The sequence below is a fragment of the Copidosoma floridanum genome, unplaced genomic scaffold, assembly GCF_036245765.1.
Source record: "Copidosoma floridanum isolate Cflo_tuat_1 unplaced genomic scaffold, Cflo_Japanese_pri ptg000032l, whole genome shotgun sequence".
Classification (NCBI taxonomy): domain Eukaryota; kingdom Metazoa; phylum Arthropoda; class Insecta; order Hymenoptera; family Encyrtidae; genus Copidosoma; species Copidosoma floridanum.
In genome coordinates this window covers 6,745,032-6,766,689 of record NW_028321909.1, presented here as the reverse complement: position 1 = coordinate 6,766,689, position 21,658 = coordinate 6,745,032, and the positions used below count along the sequence as shown (strand labels likewise).

Below are 21,658 nucleotides of genomic sequence, written 5' to 3'. Positions count from 1 at the left end.
GACTTCATCCCGTTTCGCAGGAGTACAGTCCACAGAGACAGTACCTCACAGTAAAAGCCACGTGTACGATGGTATTATCCTGGGGAGGATCATTTTTCTTCTAAAACCCCGAAGCCCCGACACACTTTACCACCATCAGCCTCTCTCCAAAGTGTCACCTGTCGTACCTCACGCAACCCCAACATTATCATACAATATTAAAGAGCATCGTGAAAATATTAACCCCAAGTACATACACCGCATGAGACGAGAGGGTATAATAATGGCGCGGCAATAAATTACGGCAATAAAACCGGCCTCGTCTCCCTCTCTGTGTGTACATAGATCGATACACCCCTCATAGATTGTCAAATGGGAAGCAAGCACGCGGCAGACTTCCGGAATAATAGATACGTGGAAGAGAGGAGGCCTCTCGATCGAGTCACTTTGTCGTGCCTATTACGATGCTCCGTTATTGCGTTATCGGGCTTGTAGAGAAGCAAGCGCCGTACACGGGAAAGCGAGGTCGGTAATAGGTCATTCGAAAACTAAACTCGGTGGGGGGGGGGGCAAAGCGTGGCTGCTGGCCGAGTCGATACGTCCGTGTGCAATCCCTTCGGAGAAACACAAGTATACGGTTGGACGTACCCGATGCGTGTGCCGTTGGGATAAGCTTTGATGGTCATCTCTGCTCTGTGTGGTGCTGTACGGGGGATATATCCGTACGGGTGAGTTTAAAGGTCTGATGGTGGGAAAAAAAAAAAAAAAAAAAAACCGTCACCAGGGATGAAAATATTCAAGTGAGCGCGTTTGTCAAGCTGATGATGGTGCGCTTGGAGGAAACAAAAAGAGCCGACTCTAACGAGGATGGAGCGTCATGAATATTACGGTGAATAAAGGGACATTCCGGTGGTACCTGTGCAGCCTCGCGTTTAAATAGCCACGAGATCCCTCCCTCGGTCTCTTTTCTTATCTCACCGCTGCCACCGCTTCCTCCGGTCTGGTCTCTCGTAAATTTCGCCCTGGCCGACGGACGTTTTTCATTTCTTCCCGAAATTCCTCGTCTACGTATCACCCGCGTCCTTGGCGGACCCACTCCGTATCGCTTCCCGAGGAGCTTGTCTCATTTCTCCGAAAGTTATGCCACGTCAAATTACACTTTGAATATTTACATTCAATCACGTCTTGCTCTCTTTTCCGTATGATGATGGGTAAGGAAGTTTGTGGTACCGTGTGGGTGGATCGAGACGATTTTAGGCGAGAAGTTGAACAATCATTTTTAAAACTCTCCCAGTACGTTTCAATGGTTGGCTTCACTAATTTTTTGTGGTTCGTTAGTTCGTGGAATGAAAACTTGTCAAAGAGACTTTTTGTTTGGCTGCAGTATGGTTTTTTAGAAAACGCAGCATACGGTTTTTTTTTTTTTTTTTTGTTTTTTTTTGACATTCGACGTATTTGGTTCCACGCTAAAGAGTATCGAAAGACGCAAATGCTGAATCAATTCTTACATTATGGTGAACAAAAACTATCCTGAACCAAGAAAAGCAAGATAGATACAGGGGCCATAACAACAAAGAGAAAATAATAAAAGAATTGAAATAAATTGTAGGTAAGGGGAATGATATTTATTACAATAGCGCCGTACCAAATTAATTTATTTTCCCTTCGAGCGCTTTCACGCGAAAATCCACACGGGGACGAGGAAAACGTTATATTTCATTATGATGTATATTGTCAACACCACCACAAATCTTTACTCTGCGTCTACGAGTTCACGTACCACCGATCCATCATCCCTCCAAAACAAAGAAACAAAAAAAAAAAAACAACCTAATTCAGATCAGAACCGCTACGAGCCGAGGCCTGGAGTGTCTTCCGGACGCATCTGATCGGCCAATAGGTTTTGTCACACTGTTTGCCGCAGTTCAATAATGCTTGACGTTTATCGAAAAGGATGACAGTAATAGCTTTGGGCAGAAAAAAATTCTACTCCATACGGATACTCGGAAAGGGCGTGTCCAGAATAGAGAGGGTAACACTCACTCCAACCAGACTGAGATAGCTCCATCGCTTGCAGTTTCTACCCGGATATTGAAAGTAGATGCAAAAAGTATGTATGGTAAATCTTAGGTAAGAACCGGCTAATGTAAATGGGGTCTGAGTCCTTACCATCCAAGATCTTGTAATTATTGTAATTAGTGTTACATTATTCTCAAATACTTCTACCGTGGACTTCTGTTGTGATCTAAGTCATGACTAACGGAACAACAACGATTGAGATAAACGGAGACAAAAAAAAAAAAAAAAAAAAAAAAAAAAAATCGATGTCAAAGCAAAACAATTTTCCCGGGAGAAAAACTCAGCGCTCGAGTTTAATTTAATATCCCTCGAAACATTGAATCAGCGATAAATACACGCAACTACAAAACGTTTCCACTAAGCGCGCGCGTAAACAAAAAAAAAAAAAGGGCAAGCAAATAAATAACAGCAACGACAATGGCGCGAACAAAAGGCTCTTGCGCCTCGGGCGATTCGCCGGTGCGGCCCGACGGTAAAGTAATCTTGCTTGGTTAATGGGAAAATTCGTTTTGGCCGCGCGACCGAGTTGAGAAAAAGAGCAGCGCCCATAGGTGTGAGGGAACGGCGTATTTGAGTGCATGCATATAGGCACATTATTACATACACACACTCGTACCTATGCGCGCGAATTCGGGATTTATCTGACCTGGGCATCCCACGTGGACAACTAAATTAAAGTTTTAATAGACTACGCGAGCAATGCCACGCCGAGTGGCGATGTCGTCTTGCTCGATGCCATAGCTTGTGTCTGTGCCGTCGGAAAATTGAAATAGCTAGGCCGGACGCGTGTATAATACACTCACTGTTTCGCCCCAACGTCGCACAAATCGTCTTGACGTGCGTTGAGGTATACTTACGACCGGTACTGATACCACGGCAGGTTCGTGTCACTAGGTAATTTCTCACTGTTGCCCATTGTTTTACAGTTCATCGTTGTAATAAATAAGACCTCTCGTGTAATAATATTTTAATTTATTACTTGCTTTTCCTTAACCTCGCGTTGTTTCCTCCAATACCTAGTGCCAATGCTTTTTTACGTAATTTTCGTAAAAAAGCTGATCTCATCGGCCAGACGGGCTATAACAACCGAATAAATCCACTTTTTTTCACTCGATAAAACCTCCAATTTGTAAAAAGGCGCTCATTGTCAGCTTGAATGTATATGTATATATTTACATCAACCTATAAAAGTGGAGTATTACATCTCGCATTAAATGATCAGAACTGCGACCAAAGCTACGTTCAAAGTACAAACTTTTTTTTTCCAAGAGCGTGGTTTCACTCCGAAATACGTAATGGTTGTCCCCTTAATCATCAAAATTCGACAAATTAGTCATCTACCTCGAATTGAGCCTCGTGTGTTATCTGCTTCATTACCGATGGCCGTACGGTACACAGAGCCGTCCGGCTAATGCGACAAAACAACTCGTTAACTGTATATCCCTGCTTCCGGAGAAGCCAGAGCCTTGCAGCTGATGCTGGGCTAACAAGACGTGTAATTAACAATACCGTGAGCTGTATAAGCCGTTGATAGCGTGGTGTAAGCGGAATTTCGGATTGTTGACAAAAGAAGCGACCTATACTGCCATCGTGACGATGTCTGACTAAATCTTGAGTTGCACTACTTACGAATACATAGGGTCCACGCCAATATGGAAGAAAAAAGTAAAGACAACCAACGCGTAACAAAAGTTACAAGAGAGATTTAAGATTCAAGCAGATTTTTGTTGCCTAAAGAATCGGGGCAGGCTCAGCTATTAGCACGTAAGCAAGGCGATGTCTGACATAATCTCGAGTCGTACTACTTGTTGACTAAGCATAAATAGTCTTTAATAATTCATATACCTTATCGGCAAGAAAAATCTGAAGGAACCTAAGATTTGGCTACTAGCCCATGAGCAAGGTAAAGTCTGATTCAATCTTGAGTTGTACTACTTCAGATTTTGGTCAGTATACGTAAGAGAAAAAAGTAAAAATGTAATTTACATCGACAAGTCGAAAATTCTAATAGGATTTTGTTGTGGGATGAATCGACGAAAATTCAGGTATTAAGCCCTTGAGTGGAATGACTTCTGACAAAATCTTGAGTCGTACTACTTGCATTCAAGCAGAGTGTTTCTATTGTAATTCGTATACTCTTATGGCTCACCCGTATGAAATGGGTAGATGAAGATATCTAAGGTTCGGCTATTAGCCAATAAACAAGGCGACGGCTGACCAAATCTCGAGTTATACTACTCGCGACCGCTCGGGGTCCTCGTTCATGTGGAAGGAAAAGATAAAAGCAACCAGTACACGAAAGTCAAAAGAGTTTCAAGATTCGAGCAGGATTTTGTAGTCAAAAAAATTGACACAGGCCCCGCTATTGGCTCATAAGCATGCCTAACCTAATCTCGAGCTGTACTACTTGTAACTAAGTGTATATCATAATCTTTATTATAATTCATATGCTTGTGGGACTCACCCATATGATTGGAAAATGTCAAGACACTTAAAGTCCGTCTATGAACACGTAAGCAAGGTGTCGTCTGACCACACATTGAGTTGTACTACTTGCAAAACACATTCCTTGTCAGGAAATAAAGGTAAAAGTACTTGGAAAAGTTTCAAGGTTTTTTAAGAACTGTAACGAAAATAATCGTCTATTAGCCCATAAACAAAACGATGTCTGACTTAATCTCGAGTAGTACTACTGGCGAGTTGAGCGAGATCTTCGTCAATGTAAAAGGAATAGGTAAAAATAGGAAGTATGTATTAACAAGTCAATAAGACTCTAGCAGGTTTGCGTTGTCGAAAGAACCGACGCAAATCGAGGTACTAGACCGTAAGCGGAATGACGTCTGACAAAATCTTGGGTCATACTACTAGACACGAAGGAGAGGAAGACCTCATTGTTATTCAAGTGGTCTCATGGCTCGCTCATAAGACGTAACGAAAAAATAAAGATATACCCAAGGTTCAGCAGTTAACCGGCAAGTAAGGCAACGGCTGACCAAATCTTGAGCCGTACTACTTGAAAATGCACGGAGGTCCTTGTTAATATGGGAGTAAAAGGTCGAGGAATGCATAATTTAAGATTTTTGCCGAAAGTACCGTCCACCAGCCCATAAGGTAGGCGACGCCTGACAAAATCCCGAGTCGTACTACTCGAGATCTAGCAAAAGGGAGTGCTCTTGCGAGTCACCCGTACGGAAGGAAAAGGCAAAGACAAGTACCCAATACACGGAGAGGTTAAAGGAGTTCCCGGATTATATGTATATATATATATATATATATATATATATATACTACATAGGTGACGAGAAATCTACGACGACATAATATACGCTTGCCAAATATAATATGAATCATCTCGGAGAGGCAGGCCAGGTGGTGGGATGGGAGGTAGGTCACGCGAATCAAATTCGCAATGAGTTTAAAGCTGTTAACAAGCGAGGCGGAAAATCAGGCGGACGTAATAATATGAAAATAGAGGAGGCTCGGGCGAGCGCGTTCGTGCCAAGTGCAAGGAGCGGGACGCGATAAGAAGAAGAGGGACGGAGACTGCCTAATGTGCAGGGAGCTATACGGCTTTGGTCCTTGGGCCAACAGTAGAGCCTGCCGGCGACGCGTTTGAGCGCCGTGATCAATACTGTCGGCAAAAACGTCGCCGCGGCGCCAGAGCCAGCCTCTCTTTCTCTCTCTCTCTCTCTCTCTCTCTCTTTGTGTGTGTGTGTGTGTGTGTGTGTGTGTGTGTGTGTGTGTGTGTGTGACACTGCCGGCTTTGGAGGGCTCCCGAGCGCGCGTGCGCTTTGATCAGCGGCGCGCAGAGCTATTGAGTTAGCACAGCCTCCCAGTCCTAACAGCAGCCCCCTGCTTCTCTCTGTGCTCGGATTCCGGCTCCAATTGCGATTGTTTACGGAGCGCTAACCAACGCTCGCGCCCCACGCCACTGCACACGGTATAATAATATGATGATGATGATTATGATGATTATGATGATGACGATGCTAGCTGCGGTGGTAAGCTTGTGCTCTGATGTATTATAAATTTTGCCGTTCCCGGTGTGCTCTCGGCAAACGGGCTGTTGAATGCCTAATTTGATTTTGGATGCGCGTGAGATGTGTTTGGCTCTATATACATAGAGCGACTAGTTATGAAAACAAATCGACTGTACTCGGGTGTAGGGGGGTGTCAAATAGGTACCTGCGGTGTTATATTAGCTGGGAGCACTTTACGGAGGGATCGACCGCAAATCAATGTTTGACATTTTACATGCTTGCACGAGCTTTTTGTTAGCGGTGATTTAAACTCTTGATTCATATTTAATTTTTTTTTTTTTTTTTTTTTTTTTTTTTTTTTTTCAGAGCTTTTTTATCGCCATTCTGTCGAAAAATGACCGTCAATATAAATTAAAAATACATTCATCTCGATGCCGATTCATGTTGACATCGTTGTAAAACAAAGTATCTCTCTCCCCTCCCTTGGAGACTAGCTTTGATATATTTCTCGATGTACGTGTACAGAAAGCAGAACGTATGAATATCATGTTCAACGACACATCGGAAAAAACGTTGCTCTCAACACGTGGACTAAGAATACAATATTGATACACTTGACATTTCAGCTGGCAATACACATCACAAGTGCAATTTCTCGAGCAAAAGGGTATTTTTTCTTTTTACTTTTTATCAAGTATAAGCTCCGATATTTCTTTCCCCGTGCTACGTGTGCACGCGCTTTAGGCACTCCACGATACGTACAGCTGGGACACAAGTGCATCGTGATTTCGCGTCAAAATTTCATTTCCGCCGACTAACGAGGCCTGCACGAGTTGTTATATACAACAGCTGTATACACACCTCGCATGCGCCCGCGACGAATTCCAGCATCTATTATTTGTTCAAACGAGTCCTCGTCCTTCCGTACCATGTACCGTTAACCGGCATAATATCTACCATCCCCGCGGCTCTCTGCTTTTTCCATTTTCCCGTTTTAATTGCTCGTTAAAGCCCCCCCCCCTTCCACACGTGCACTTATTTCCCTTCAATTTGGCCGTGCGTTTCAGGACTATTTGTGTTGGTACACCTCTCTATACACATATACACCGACATCGCGATTGATACCCGGAGAAGATATTTCCGGTAGTTCGCACGAGCGTTTTTCCAAGCGATACACGCGGCCTCGAGCGTTGCTTAGGTCCATTTGCATGATTGCTCCCGGCATACGGCGCGTCTCCGTATTTTTCGTCCATTACGTGCAATCGTACACTTTGCATAACCAACCGGCTTTCGTATCATATAAACAGGCGCGTCCCTTTCACGAACCGAGCAGTCATATAAATGTGATTACACAATCTCGTCGTAGTGGGTTTATTTGCACGCGGACGGGGGCATGATGAGTCGGGGGCTGTATCATCAACACCGCGCAAACAATATTGATTGAGAAATTAATTAATAGGGGGGGTGGGTGTATATGTACGTGAGATACGCGTCACCAGCTCGACTGGGCTGATGATGATGATCACGGTTAGGAAGGGAGGGGAGGGTTGCATGCAAAACATTATAATATGGACCGAGTGGTGCAATTGATGTATATTGTAATTGGTATTCGCTTTTCTCGCATGGTGGAAATGATTGGGGGTGGGGGGAAGGAAATCATAGGGAGAATTACAATACAATTCTTATAAAGATTCAAAGCGCGAGTCAGCACAAGGTCCATTGTGCTTGCAGCAGTGCAAGACGAAGGCTTTGTTTTCAGTCGCGCCATCGGTCACGGGCAGAAAATCGAATAGCCGCTCGAGAGGCTTTCTTTTATTTGACCCGTCCACTTTACGATTTTTATGTGTATATACCCACACCCCGCACGTCCAGGCTCCATGTACATGTGTATAGACGTCCCGGGAGTGACAACTGTATACCTGCTGCGTACTTGCTCGAGAACAATCGTCTCGGCTCTCGCGCTCGATGCGTGAAAAAAAAAAAATATATATATATACATACCGCTTTGCCCCCATTCATCCTTTTTTCCCGATCTCCATTCTTTATTTGCTTTTTTTTTCCTGAGCGAGCCGTACCTCCCCTCAGGTGTATATTTATCATCATTTGCAGCGGGACGCGAGTGAGAAGAGGAAGAAAGAGAAAAGAGTCGTAGAGTTCCATTGAAATTTAACGCGGAGAAAGACGAGGTGGTGGTGGGGGGGGAGGAGGAACTTTCCGGACGAGTTTAACTTCTCGGCGGAATTTATCTCCGCTTCTTCGAGCACAACAAACGCTACGGAAGAAAGGAAAAAATGTTTGCGAGCTTTGGAGTTTTTAAAGACCGGCAGTCAGTAAAAAAAAAAAAATATATATATATATAACTCCCCACGAGTGAGAATAAGCAGGGCGCTCTCCGCACACGTGGCCGCGTGTGGTTGGAACCACCATTGTTGGGGACTCGCGTATTGTTTCAAGCAAGTCGTCTTGATAATGCATATGTGTGTACTCGCGAGGAGTGCCACGATAAAGTAAGTAACCAAGAGGGGCGGGGAGGGGAGACAACACAGCAGCTTCATCCGAGCCAAGGACTCCGCCGTACCACACACTTTCCACCCACATACACACACGAGTATCTATGTGTACGCGCTACTTACCGAATCTTTTAGCACACGCGTATCGTATTCGTATTCGTATACGTATGTACAAAAAGTGCTCTCCCACCCCGAGCCCATTGTGGCCTCGTTTTTATTGTCACGAAGCACAAGCCTTCTTACTTCTTTCTTAAATAGATACAAAAACAAAAAAATGTGCACCGTCTGCGAGATTAATTGAGGGGAAGGCTAAAGAGGAGGCCAGCTCGGAGAGATAAATCCCTTTGGTGTACGGCTATATAGTACTTGTACGAAGAAAAGAAAGAAACGACGCGCGAGAGAAGGGCGGTGATGGTGATGATAATGATGATTTCCGTAAAAGCCGCGGCGTCGGTGGGGCGCGTAACGAGTCCCAGCTGGCTGGGTAAGAAGTTGGTGGTCCCGCGGAAAATTTCACGCGAACCGGAGCCAAGTCGCCGCCGCGGCATTAGCGCCGAGGGGGATGGAGCATTTACCCCGGGAAAAAAAAAAAAAAAAAACGGGCGCAACGGGGGACTGGCCCGCATTATCTCACCTCCCCCTCGTAAAGTCGGAAGTGCGGCGCAGTGGCTGTGAAAAGTATATAACGAGGCGTCCGGGGAAAAAGGCCAGATAGACTATGTATGTGTACACCTGCATCTCTGTTGCTGGAATACCATGTGCGGCGAGGAGGCCCTTGGGTTGTCTTTGCTTTCGCGCCGACGGAGCTTTGCTACCCCTCTCTCTCGAGTGAAGGATTTTTCGCAATAGAGTATGTGTATATACTCGCACGCTCGTCACGACTCAATGCGTCGTAAACCATTTGTCGGTGATGCTCCTTGGATCACGGCTATAGCTATATGCATTTACATTTTTTGAAACCATTAGCTCATCCCATTGCAATCCTTTGGGCGTATAGATATTTCTAAGGCCAACTATGTATTGGACTACCTGCGACAGTGATCAGTTTAATGAAAAAAAGAAGAAAAAAAAAAGAAAGATATTTCGAGGCGATCGATGCAAGAGCTCTTGTACATCTTTCATCGTGCACTGCTGCTGAACGCGCGTATTCTGCAATGCGCACGCAAAACGGCTTACACGGCAGATCGCGAAGAGAATAATTTCCGCGACCGAGAAGTAAAGGAGAGGTAGGGGAAAAAAAAAGGAAAAAAAAAAACCAACCCAGATATTAGATTGAAAAGAATCGCAACGCTCGAAGGCGCATCGGCCTTCAAAAATCAGATGGTTATCGACTCCGTACGTCCAACCTGGATTTCCCGGTCGCAGTGGTAAAACCAGCGCGGCGTCGGGGGTGGGGAGGCTTATGTCACACAATTTCTCTTCTCTCTCTCTCTCTCTCAAAAAACTTTATCCGCGCGAACAACTTTGCCTATAAATAAGCCACTTCCCACGCGCGCGTGTACATGTATTTGCGTAGTCCCCCACGCCCCCTCTGTTTTCGACTCTCCTATATATAACTCTCTTCCTCGTGCACTTACATAAGTACGTAATTGCTCGCGGGCCGGAAAATAAACTCCCTTGTGCGCGAGACGGGGGACTTGATCGCTACGGAAAGGAGAAAAATACCGCGTCATTTTTAAAAACGATGGAACACCGAGGAGCCATTATTGGTTTTTAACGCCGCTCCCAGACTGTGCTGCACAGTGCATGGAAATTCATTGGGAGAAGGGAGCTCTTACATATACATACATACATATAGAGAGGGAGTACAAAACTGGGTTGAGTATATACATATATATATAAATCTAAAGTTGGACTCGGGGGATATACATGCATATATGTGTATCTGCTCGGGAACGTCGGTCCTGGTCCTTCTCCTCGAAAGACGCAATCCAGATCCCAAGAGGGGGGGGGGGGCGCCAACACACCGGAGGAAAGTCGAGTTTGCCGATAGCCGTCGCTCGCAGCGGAGGATTAAACTCGAGGTGGATCCTTGGAAAATATGGTCGGCGAGGGGGGGCGCGTCTCCCAGACGGAAAGGAGTTGGACGGACTCTCCTCGACACGTACGAATCCGCCGCAACTACCTTCCCGACCTGCGAGCCGTACCTTGCACTCCTCCTCCTTGTGAGCCAGTGGTTTCCTTCTTCCCTCCTTGCGATGACTATATATAATATATACACATTGGCTGTTTTACATATTTATTTTTTTTTTTTTCATAATCATCCTTGGCAGATTGAGAGAGACGCGCGCTGAGGGAGAATATGGTTGGCGCGGAAGGAAATTAGGAGCGAAGAGAGGGAGGAAGGAAAAAGTTGAGCGCGATAGGCCCTCGCTCTGATATTACATAAGGCGCTTTTGTACCTACTTAAAAGTTTGAAGAGCCGACTGACCGGCTTAAGAGCGAGCAGTTATGGGACGGGGGGGGGAAAGGAAGAAGGAGCTTTTTCTTCGAGTTTTTTTTTTTTTTTTTTTCCTCCCCGACAGAGTTACCCAACGCGCATTTCATTTCGTTTTGATTTCCCCCGGGGGAGCCTCCAAATCAATATCGCGCAACGGCTCCCTTGCTTCTTTAGCCCACCGGTATATATACTCTCTAATTTCATTTATCAGTCGCACGCGTGTTTTGTTGTCTCTCCGACTCGGTTTTTCTCCCGCGTACACCTCCCCGCCCTCCTGGGGAAGATTAATCGTCCTCTGGATTAATTGTACCAAAAATTAAGAGTCCACTGTGGCCGATATACAATGGGTGTGATGTTATTAATGCGACGTGCTTCTACGTGTGTGTATTTGTTTGTTTGTTCTTTTTGTTGAAACGAGCGAAAAAACAATCATTTATCCTTCCCAGCGTTGAAAAGATTTTTTTTTTTTTTCAATACAAGATAAAAAAACAAATTAAATAATAAAATTACGCCCAGTCACGTATTTTAAAAAAAAATTGTTTCCTTCCCGCGTGCGCTGAATGCCTAAAATCGTTGGTTATCGTTTGTTGTGTGATTTTTTTTTTTCATTTCAAAACAAGCGGGGTGTATACGTAGGTCGCTATGAATTCGTCGAATCGCGCGTATGTAAACTCGTGGACTCACGTGGAAAAAAAAAAAAAATCTTTCATTACTCGAAATGTAAATTTACCTGTGGATATTGTATACGCGCGTGTATATGTATGAGTGCACATCAATCGAATCCGCCATTTAAACCGATGCAGGGCATATTGATTGAAATTGAATATAAAAAAGAGTAGCGTAACCAGAGTTGGGTTAACAAAAAAAAGGGGGGGGGGGGAAACCGATTCCACGGACTCGGAAAACTCTCGGTTCGCTGGAATTTCGTGTCGGTTAATCTACCGGCGCGCAAACTTTTGCCATTTGCATTTTAATTCAGGGAGCACATACAGCCGCGTGTGTATATTCCCTCTCTCCGTTCGTTTTATTTTTTCCACCCGCCAGATCCTATTTTTTTCTATTTCCAATGCGCCTGTATATTACACTTCTCAAAGTCCATACGCGCGTATCAGTTCTTTCTTCGATAATCACTTCTGGGACTCGAAACGGCAAAAGATGGAAATCACGCCACCGGCTGGCTTTGCATACTTACACGTGCTTTGGCTCCCTATTTGTCCAACTCCACACGCGAATTGTGATTCAAGTGATTAACTCGGTACGATCGAAAAAGAGCTTTTCACAGATTTTTTTTTTTTTTTTTTTTGAGGAACGTCGCAAAAAAAGTTCGCCAGCGCGGAAAATACTTTTTTACTCGAATCTTGACCTAGTATTGGATTTGGCGCGGATTGACCGTAGTGCGTATCGAGGGGCTACTACGAGAAAAGTCCAAATGAATTTTTTCCACGATTTCACTCACCACCTCATGAAAAGCTTATTTTTTTCCACAAAATCACACACGAAATATTGCACTCAACATTCCCGTTGTTTGCAATCTGATCGGTATCAAAATGACTTTCTTGCATTGAAGAGACAAAATTAATTTTGTTTGATTGAATACAACCGATTTCGCGGACCCGCCTTATATGTGAACTTGTTTTAATGAACTATGATATCGATGCGTATAGACACAACCAACAACAACGGAAGCACGGAATTTACAATCCGGAGTCGTAGCAAATTGATTTCTCAAACTCCACCGGCAAGGCAACCCCCGTTGGTATAATGGAATGCAGCATCGGAAAAATTAGCGACGTGACGTGCCTGCGTAAAATCTTATTTGTTTGCCCTCCCTCTGATGCCACGCACCGGATACCCAACGTCGGAGGAGCAGCGAGTCCCGCGGGTCCTCATAAAATAAACAACGCAAGACTTTTCGCAACTACGCTCATAAATTACCGCGGCCCGGGGAAGATGATTAAAGTTGTACCGAAGAGGGGACGGGGAGGAGCCGCGAGTTAACCAACTTTAATGAACATTACGAGATTATTCGGTCAAAGTGATCGCGGCGGATGTACCAAGTGCTTACGTATATACACTTCTGGCTGTGTAAGGGACGTATTTACTGGCTTGTCGTGAATTTTGTATACAAAGTTCAAGGGAGGAAAAAAAAAATGATGTACCTACGTGTACGTTATGTACATTTTGTTTCGCGACGAGAGCCCTTTCATTTTCTTCTCGCCTTCCCGACTTCCTCTCATTTCCTCTACACGGACTAAATTCAAATTGGAGCGGTTTGGCCGGCTGCCCGCACACATGTACGGGTACACACGCGACTTTCTGAAACAGAGATAACAGAGAATCGAAAAATGTTACGCGAAGCTCGGTCGGGCGAGCACGTGGACCAGATTCAATTTCAACGATTTCGACATCTTTTCTTTTTTTTTTTTTTTTTATTTAAAGACAAAAAAAAACAAAGAATTTATATAAAACTAATAAAGAGAAACAGAGATATATGTATACAATTTCCCAATTGTGTTGCACTACTTTTTCAAACGCCGCGTATTTGCTCTCGTTTCGTAAACATTTATCGACTTTTGGTTACAGGCAACTGTATCGCGCTCTTGTGAGACCTCCCCCGCCGCTTGTTCTCGACACTCCTTCTCAACAGGTGCACCATCGCCGAGTATTAGCATCTATCTATTGGCATTCCCCCGCGAGAGACTCGAAACCGAAAAAAAAAAAAAAAAAAAAAAAAACAAGTAGTATATCGAGAGCGAGCGGGAGGATACAAAGGAGTGGAAAAGTTGAGGACCACGAGGTCTGAGTGGCCCCTTGTCGCGACAGAAGCTGAGCAGCGAGAGCCTTTGTGAGTCTCTTGTATGCTGTGCTGCAACGGACGATTTTATGATACACAATCGAGTATATAGTTATCGGTAAGAATTAAAATTAAAAAAAAAAAGTTGTACCCATCGAACGAGATGTCAAGTGATTCCACGTCAAGAGCACATTGTTAACGGTACAAAACACTTGGTTTATACAATTTATTTTCCAACCCATACGTAAATTAGTTACATCGATTTTTGTCACGCCATAGCGTGCAGTTTTTACATCGGCTTTACACGGGCTACTGGTGAGCGTCGCGGCGTACCTGTGTACAACATTTGTGCACCGAGTGCGACACTCCTCGGCGCTTGATCCTCTTATCCATTGAGAAGTTTGCCACGTAGAGTGACAATATTGGCTTTTTTTACATCATCGGCTGTACCTATACGTACCTGTACACCCTCTTCATTCGACGGATCTTATCGGTACTTGGTTTCCGTTACAGTGAACATAAAATTTCGAAAAGAAGAGACGCAAAGATCATTGCTTTTTCTCAAACTCGCCTAAACAGTTTTTACTCCGTAATAAATTTAACGCTTTTGACAATGTATATTATATAGCTTTCAAACAAATTTGAGTAAACTAATGAACGATCGAAATGACGCATGGCTATTAAAATACGATGTTACACTTGTTCGTTGTAATTTTACATTGTTCAACGCTCTGGGCACGCTGTCCACGCTGTCGCCCGTTATTACGCTGCCTTTGTTATTTTCCTTTAATATATATCATCGATTACATCGTATTACAATTTACTCGCATATTGCACTAGGGATTCATTCAATTTGTTTGTCATGAAAATCATAGCATATTTCATCAACAATAATTGCCATTTCGAAGCTCCAGTTTGTACCTTTGCACCAAAAATCTTGCGCCTTGTCGACACATATTTACAACCATATATTCGTATGGACACGAAACGCGAGTTCGTCGATAAACATAATATTTGCTCGGCAAATCAAACGAACCCAACACTTGTGTGTACACACGAAAAAAAAAACATCGGCGTACATTAATTACTTTTCCTCGGAAAAGTTTTTTCCGGAAGAGCCTCAGAAGCAACAAAAAAGAAAGAAACAACAACAACAACAAAGAGGGCGTGGAGGGAGAAAAACTGCCAGAAACAAAGTATACAAGTACAAAGATTGAAAAGGAAAAAGAAAAGTTGTTGGGCGGCAAGTGTACATAGTCACCGCAGTGCTTGCGGCCGTGTTCCTTAATTCATTAATCCACGGCTCGTCTCGTCATCCCCAGCACCCCCTCGGCTCTCGCATTTATTTAACCCACGCGCAAAACACGTATACCCACCATTTTGTTGAATCGTCCCGTACAGAGCGAAGGGACCCCCCCCCCCTTTAGAGTAACAATAAACAAGAGGCAGGGGTACGAGTTTCGCCGCAGTGCGGGCGCTGTTTGATTTCAGGTCGGTTTATGCGCGTGCACGTGGTGAAATCACGGGGAAAGTTAATGAAAACCCGTCCACACCTACACACACGGGCCGGAGATGACGACGGTCTTATGCATACACGTATCCCGATTGTAGCGATTTAACACGCTCTCATCCTTCCATTCCGCCGTCGTCCTAATGGCACTTTGTCTTGGCGCTCGTTGTTACCCCCACGAAACGCCGATAAATAAATATTCAGACCGAGTGCAGGCTTTTCCAAATTGGAGCTCGGGTGATAAGCTTATCGAGCGTCATAATGCACCCGAAAGTCCTCGCCACTGCCGGTTTTATTCGATTGGGGTATTACGAAACTATATATACGTAAAAAAGGAAAGCCTGGAATTAATAAAATATATTATACCTATAATATCGGTGAAAAATTATATAGTCGCTGTGTAACAATCGTCGACAAAAAAAACAGAGGGCAAACAGCAGTGCTTACCCGAGGCTTGATTTAATTTGTCTGTACCGCCATCAGAGAGAGCAAGGAAAGAAGAAACGGGGGAGGGGAAAAAAAATCGGAAAAGAAAGAAAAGAGAAAAGTTGGCGGATGTAAGATAGGGAAAGAGAGAGAGAGAGGGGGGGGGAGTGGAAAGGTAAAAAAAGAGATCGATATACTATTAACGATAGAAGGAGGAGGAGTATACGCGGGCAGGTATAGAGAGCTCAACGGCTAATGCGTTTTTTGCCCCGGTAAAAACTTTTAATTGGTATCCTCTCCTGGGAGCATTGTGTTGTACTGTCGTGTGTACATGTATACACATACAGCCCCACGTATCGGCTTAAGAAATAGCTGTATAACGTGTACACGAGGCTTCGATGGAGCGCTTGAGCAGCCAGTTGCGAGTGACAGTCTTCAAAGAGAAGTAAGTACTCGAGAGTGGCGGCGGAGGGTATACATTGTACAGGTAGGTATATATATATATATGTATTGTACAGTCGAGTCGGTTCGAGCGTGGAAGACGCCAGTTTAGTTTGCTTCAACAACTCGACAACTCTACTTGTGGCTATTTGGTTAGCTTGATTGAAATACCTTCTTCCATCGCAGGCACACACCCATCCATATATATATATGTATATGTATACATATATTCAGACATCCGTGCACGCCCGGATAATCTCAGTGACGAAATAATGTATAAACTAGCGTATTCACCCCCTCGGCGTGTGTACACGACTGCATCGATTACCGCGTTTCTCTTTCGCCGGCCGGCCGGCCCGTCTCCCGTACAGGTATAATATACATATTCGCGTGCCGCAAGGTCGGCCTTGCCCCTATACAAAGCTAAGGGTACACTTATCGTGTGCACACCTACATCGCCAAGCGCGGCAGGTAGTTCTGGATAAAGTACTCGTACAACGGAATTTTCATTTGTTTAGCATCACAAGTGGATTTGGCGTGTATATATACATGTAAAATATGGTTGCCGAGGTCACGTGCGCGCAAATCGATGGATACGCGGGACTTGCGGACCGATCCAAGGTTACATATTGTATGTATATATACCCGAGTGACTGCCACTGAGACGTTTGGCCTGTGTAACCTCGCGTATACGATTAATACTTCGATACCCCTCCTCTCTCCCAACTCGTTTCTCCGCCCCTTTTTTATACGAGCGAGGGGCATTTTCGATCTACACCTATATATATATACACCCCTCCGTCCCTGAAGCTGGTTCTCGCCGTGTACTTTTCCCTCTCGATTCGCTGTTGGTTTTTCCTATTTCGAGAGGTATATAATTACCATTTCCAAGAATTGTACATGATTGAGAAAACAACAACAACAAATGAGAATATATACAATATAAAGGAAACCAGAGTGTAAAACTAACCTGGGTGTCGTTCCACCACATGTGCAGCCGATAATTCCTCAGTATGTTGGCGTTCTCGTTGATGTGGTCGACGGCGAGTTTGACGGATGGCATGACGCCGCGTCCGACGATGCTCTCGGGCACGTGGGACGCGTAAGGAAAGAGCCCGGCAATGTAGAGGTCGCGCTTCTTCGGGCCGGCGTTGATGAGCGGCCGTTGTCCACCGCACGACAAAATGGCGTCGAGCCACAAAATGGCCGCCAACAGGCAGCTCAACCGACGGCCCGTACCGCGCGGGCGCCGGAGGCTGTCCTCCTCCTCCTCCCCCCTGTCCTCCATCTTCGTCTCTCTTCTCTAGGGGTACACAGGCTACACGTGATTACCGGCCGAGTCAACTTCAGCTCGACTTAACCTCCATCGGCTGCCGTCTTTTTCTCGCGAGCACCGCTTCTTCCATATTCTCTCTCAGCCCACCTCGAACGCGAACGCGGACACAAACATGTATGTATACTTGGTTACACCCGGGGCTCGCCTCTTCGTCCTCCCGTGTGATATTTAAACACACTCACCGCTCAGCCCTTTTCATTTTTATCCGGCGACCCTTTACACGAAACTTCCATCTCGCGGTCACTGTCACTCACTTTCTTTTCACTCGTATCGTGCTTACTTTTAGTTGTCCCCTCTTCGTTGGCTGTGACGGTTTTTGGCTCCTTCGCGTGTCAGGTGTATATCAATCGCCCTTAGACGCTGAAACAAAAAAAAAGAAAAAATTAATAGAGCGACCTCGATTTAACGTTATTTTAAGCGGCAACTCGACTCGATTGATTATTGGAAATTATACAGTATACAACACACGTGTACGTGCAGGTTTCGCCGCTCTCGCATCTAAATAAATAATGTATATTCACCCAGCCCTGTAGGTATATACTGTATGCATATACAAATTATCCAACCAGCTGAAATATGTATCTACCAATGGCTCGGTGATTAAATCGTTTGGGTGCACGCTACAACTGGTACAAAAAAAAAAAAAAAAAAAAAAAAAAAAAAAAAAAAAAAAAAAAAAAACCCCAATGTAACGAAATATCAGCACCGCGCTTGATTGATGCCCGCCTCTTGGCGATGGAAAATGAATTTTGTCGCGACCCGACCCATACCCTCCACTTTGTATACCAAACGACGCTCGAGGTAAGTACATCCCCCGCAGGAAGGAAAAGAGACCCGTACAACGGCGAATCGATTCGAATCGCCGCTAATAGACACTCGTCGATGATGATGTATATACATATATATTGAAAAAGTCGATGAGCAGGAATCGATTAAACGAAGAGCATAAAGTCAGTGGAGTTGTACAGAGAAGAGATTGTAGCAGTTGGTAATTCGCGAGAGCTGCAGGGGTTGGGGGGGGGGGCAGCATTTGACTTATAGGACAGCGTGTCCAATCGCACGAGATAATGGGCATCGGGAAGGGGGGGGCGAGCCAGGGCGCACGTACACCGGATCGAAATTATCGACTCCCGTCCTTGTATACACATACATGTATATAGGGAATAGAAGCGCCAGCCTCGTCGTGGGACGATGCACGTATACACGCCTCGATGGTACGTATACTGCTTCGTTAGCGCGACACAACGGCGACGGGAAATCGTTCGGGAATAAACGGTTCTTTAAACGTACAACGGAGGAGCCACGCAAATCAGGGACTATTAGCGCTGGGCTCTGCGGACCAAAGTGCATCTCAATGTAGCATCGCTTGCATGTGCCGATGAGGGAAGCCAGTCGCCACGGGTATTATCCAAAATATTGTAAAAGCTCTACCCCGGCCACCGGTGCAATAACAGGGAGTTGGTGTGTATGCGTGTTACGTTTGCTACCAATGGTGATGGGTATGCAAATTATATATTGTATACATAGGTGTCGTTGAGAATATAATGTATACATATATAGGTAGGTGCGGATATGCATATAAGTAAAACAGGGGGTGCATGTAATATGCATGGGCACGAGTGCCGGTGTGCGCGCAATCAAAGATAATAATGAGGAAAACGGTTCTGCTCGTTCGTTATTCATGGGTGTGTATACACACAACAGCCCCATGCATGTGCGCGCACGGATAGTATATTATATGTACACCTAACTCACACGGGACATACCAAGGCCCGGCCTTGGCACAGTAACATAAATTTAGACGGCAGCTAGAAGTGTCTAGCTGACATCACGCCACTTTGTACCCACACCAGCACACACAATACATGTTTACATATTAATATATACACGTAGGTGTATATAATTATGTACTCCTGCGTACGAGGGTTTATATATATACAGTATAGAGAGCTCTGTGTGACGCCACCTCCCTTGAGCCGTACAACAGGGGGTGGTAGAGAGTGTAACGTGCGGATCGATAATTCAACCCTGGAGGAGGATAAGGTGGTCCGTGTACGGGTGCACCTGGTCTGCGATTTTCTCGGCCATATATATACACGTATAGCGCGGCTATCTCCGTGTCCGCAGCCCCGTGGTATATACGGAGGACACAGCAGCTCCGTTTAGGGGTTCCTCTACCGATATTGCTTCCCCCCCCCTGCCCTGCTTGAAGGGGAGGGCTTTTTCGTTGTAATTTTCCAAGCCGGATAATTTATTTCGCGAGCGCGCGAGGACCAATTACGCCGGGACACGGTGTACAAGTCACCATACTTTGGTTGTGTATACATACACGCGTCAGCGGAAAAGTAATTGTAATCCGGGACGGGCTTTGGCGATTCTGATTAATCGTGCGTGCGCGGGTGGAAAGAAAAAAAAGTGATATTGGCAGATGAGCGCGGTGCACATACGCGGGGGTGGGAGCTTTCCTGTAGGACCTCTTTTCGAGGGAGCGACGCGCCGGGGGCTTTTATGAACTTTGGAGGGCGGAAATTGTACGTGTATGGATGATAATGGACGGAGCGAGCGGGACTGGGGGGGGGGAATCCCTGGAGCCAATCCACTGGTACAGGTGACCCGTGTGCGTATACTTTCCAACAAAATAACAACACTTTGATCGTACACGCGGTCAAAGACGCGCTGTTGTACCTTCCCCTTTCCCGGCCCAACAAAGTTTGTTCGCGTAACAAGAGTTATTTTTCAAGCTCCCCCGCAAAAGTCCGCGATAAGTGGATGAGGCGAAAGTAGAGCGGCGCAATAATTTCGCGGGGTGGGGTGGGGACGTGCCGGCGAACAGGGGCGCACTTGAACGTTTTCACAAACAGCCCGAGCGCCTCGTGCGCACTGGTCCCGAAGTTGCGCCGTAAAAATACTCGGCCCCCGCAAACTCCCGACTCTGTTGTTCTTTAAACTGGCGTTCTTTCGAAATACCGTGAAAATAATCGTTACGCAGCTAGTCAGGTTTGAGACAGTGCTCGTACCAACATAACTACGGGAAATTCCGCGGAAAGGATCCTCCGTCGTATGCACTTCTCTGTCCCTCGTTGTGGCCATTGTGTCGAGAATGGAGGTATTGTCATAGAGTGGTTTCGATGGGCTGTACGACGTGGATTCATCGATTCGCTCGAGCGTGGACAGTTTGACACACTTGGACACGCGTGGATTTATATATTACTACTTATCCCCACGCGTCGCTCGATACGCGTACAATCGACCTGATGGATATGGTCATGAAGTTGCGTGTGCGTGGCGAGCTTTTTTCTTTTCTCTTTTCAAAAAAGGGAAGGAGGAGAAGCGTGATATAACGCGAGCCTTTTTGACGCGATTAATTAACAAAGTGCGCTTTTTGTAGGGAGTGTTGACTTTTTTCCTCGGGAGAGCTGTTAATTTTCGGTTAAATCGATGTACCGCGCCCGCCTTGGTACATTATTTTCCTCGGGCGAAAAATCTCAAGAAAATCGACTATCGGTGTAACTTGGTGGACGGACGAACCAGGGGCCTCCAATGATCGAATCAAGGACGAAAAGGAGCGTCGAGTGCGTGCAAATCGAGCGAAATCGCGAGCGTCGTTTACGTGCTCGAACGTGTATACACGTGGGCCGTTACGCGAAGCGTTTTGCTCGAAGAAGCGGAAACAATAAAAGTATACATTTACTCGAGAGGTCGGAACGAAAGGTAAACGAGAATAGATTAGGCTGAGCCCCTATATCTCTGCATCTCTCTCTCTGGGGCAACTGGCATTAGTTTACGGCCGCGTCAAGGTCTCGTGAATATAAAAAGTAACACGCGTACAAAGTCCACATATATTTAAAGTACATATATATATATATATTTTTTTTTTTTCAAGTACCATCGGAAGAGGCTGATAGCTCCTCATGGAGCTACGAAGGGTACCTATAGAGGGTAGAGTATACGTATCCCCGGCCGATATTCGCTGCAAACATTTCGCGGGGGCTCTCAGCCGTGGCGAAAGGGGCGCGCCGTTCAAGGGGCATTAAAACACACCGATTGCGCACACGACGGAAAGGTACAGACGGTAAAAGAGCCCACCACTCCCGCGAGGGCTCTCGTCCCGAAATTTCAGGGAGCCCCATTGACCCCGATTCGTCGCGATCGCGGAAAACGAT

At 45.4% G+C, this 21,658-nt stretch overlaps 1 protein-coding gene across 1 annotated transcript in view; it reads right to left on the bottom strand.

The window, feature by feature from the left end:
- GABA-B-R2 (gamma-aminobutyric acid type B receptor subunit 2) overlaps positions 1-17,384 on the bottom strand; it is a 51,237-nt gene extending 33,853 nt beyond the window's left edge. The window contains exon 1 of the mRNA XM_023390249.2: positions 17,130-17,384. Within this exon, the coding sequence (XP_023246017.2) occupies positions 17,130-17,222 (93 nt within the window). The 5' untranslated portion in view covers positions 17,223-17,384. The remainder of the gene's footprint in view (positions 1-17,129) is intronic.
- Positions 17,385-21,658: the final 4,274 nt, after the last annotated feature.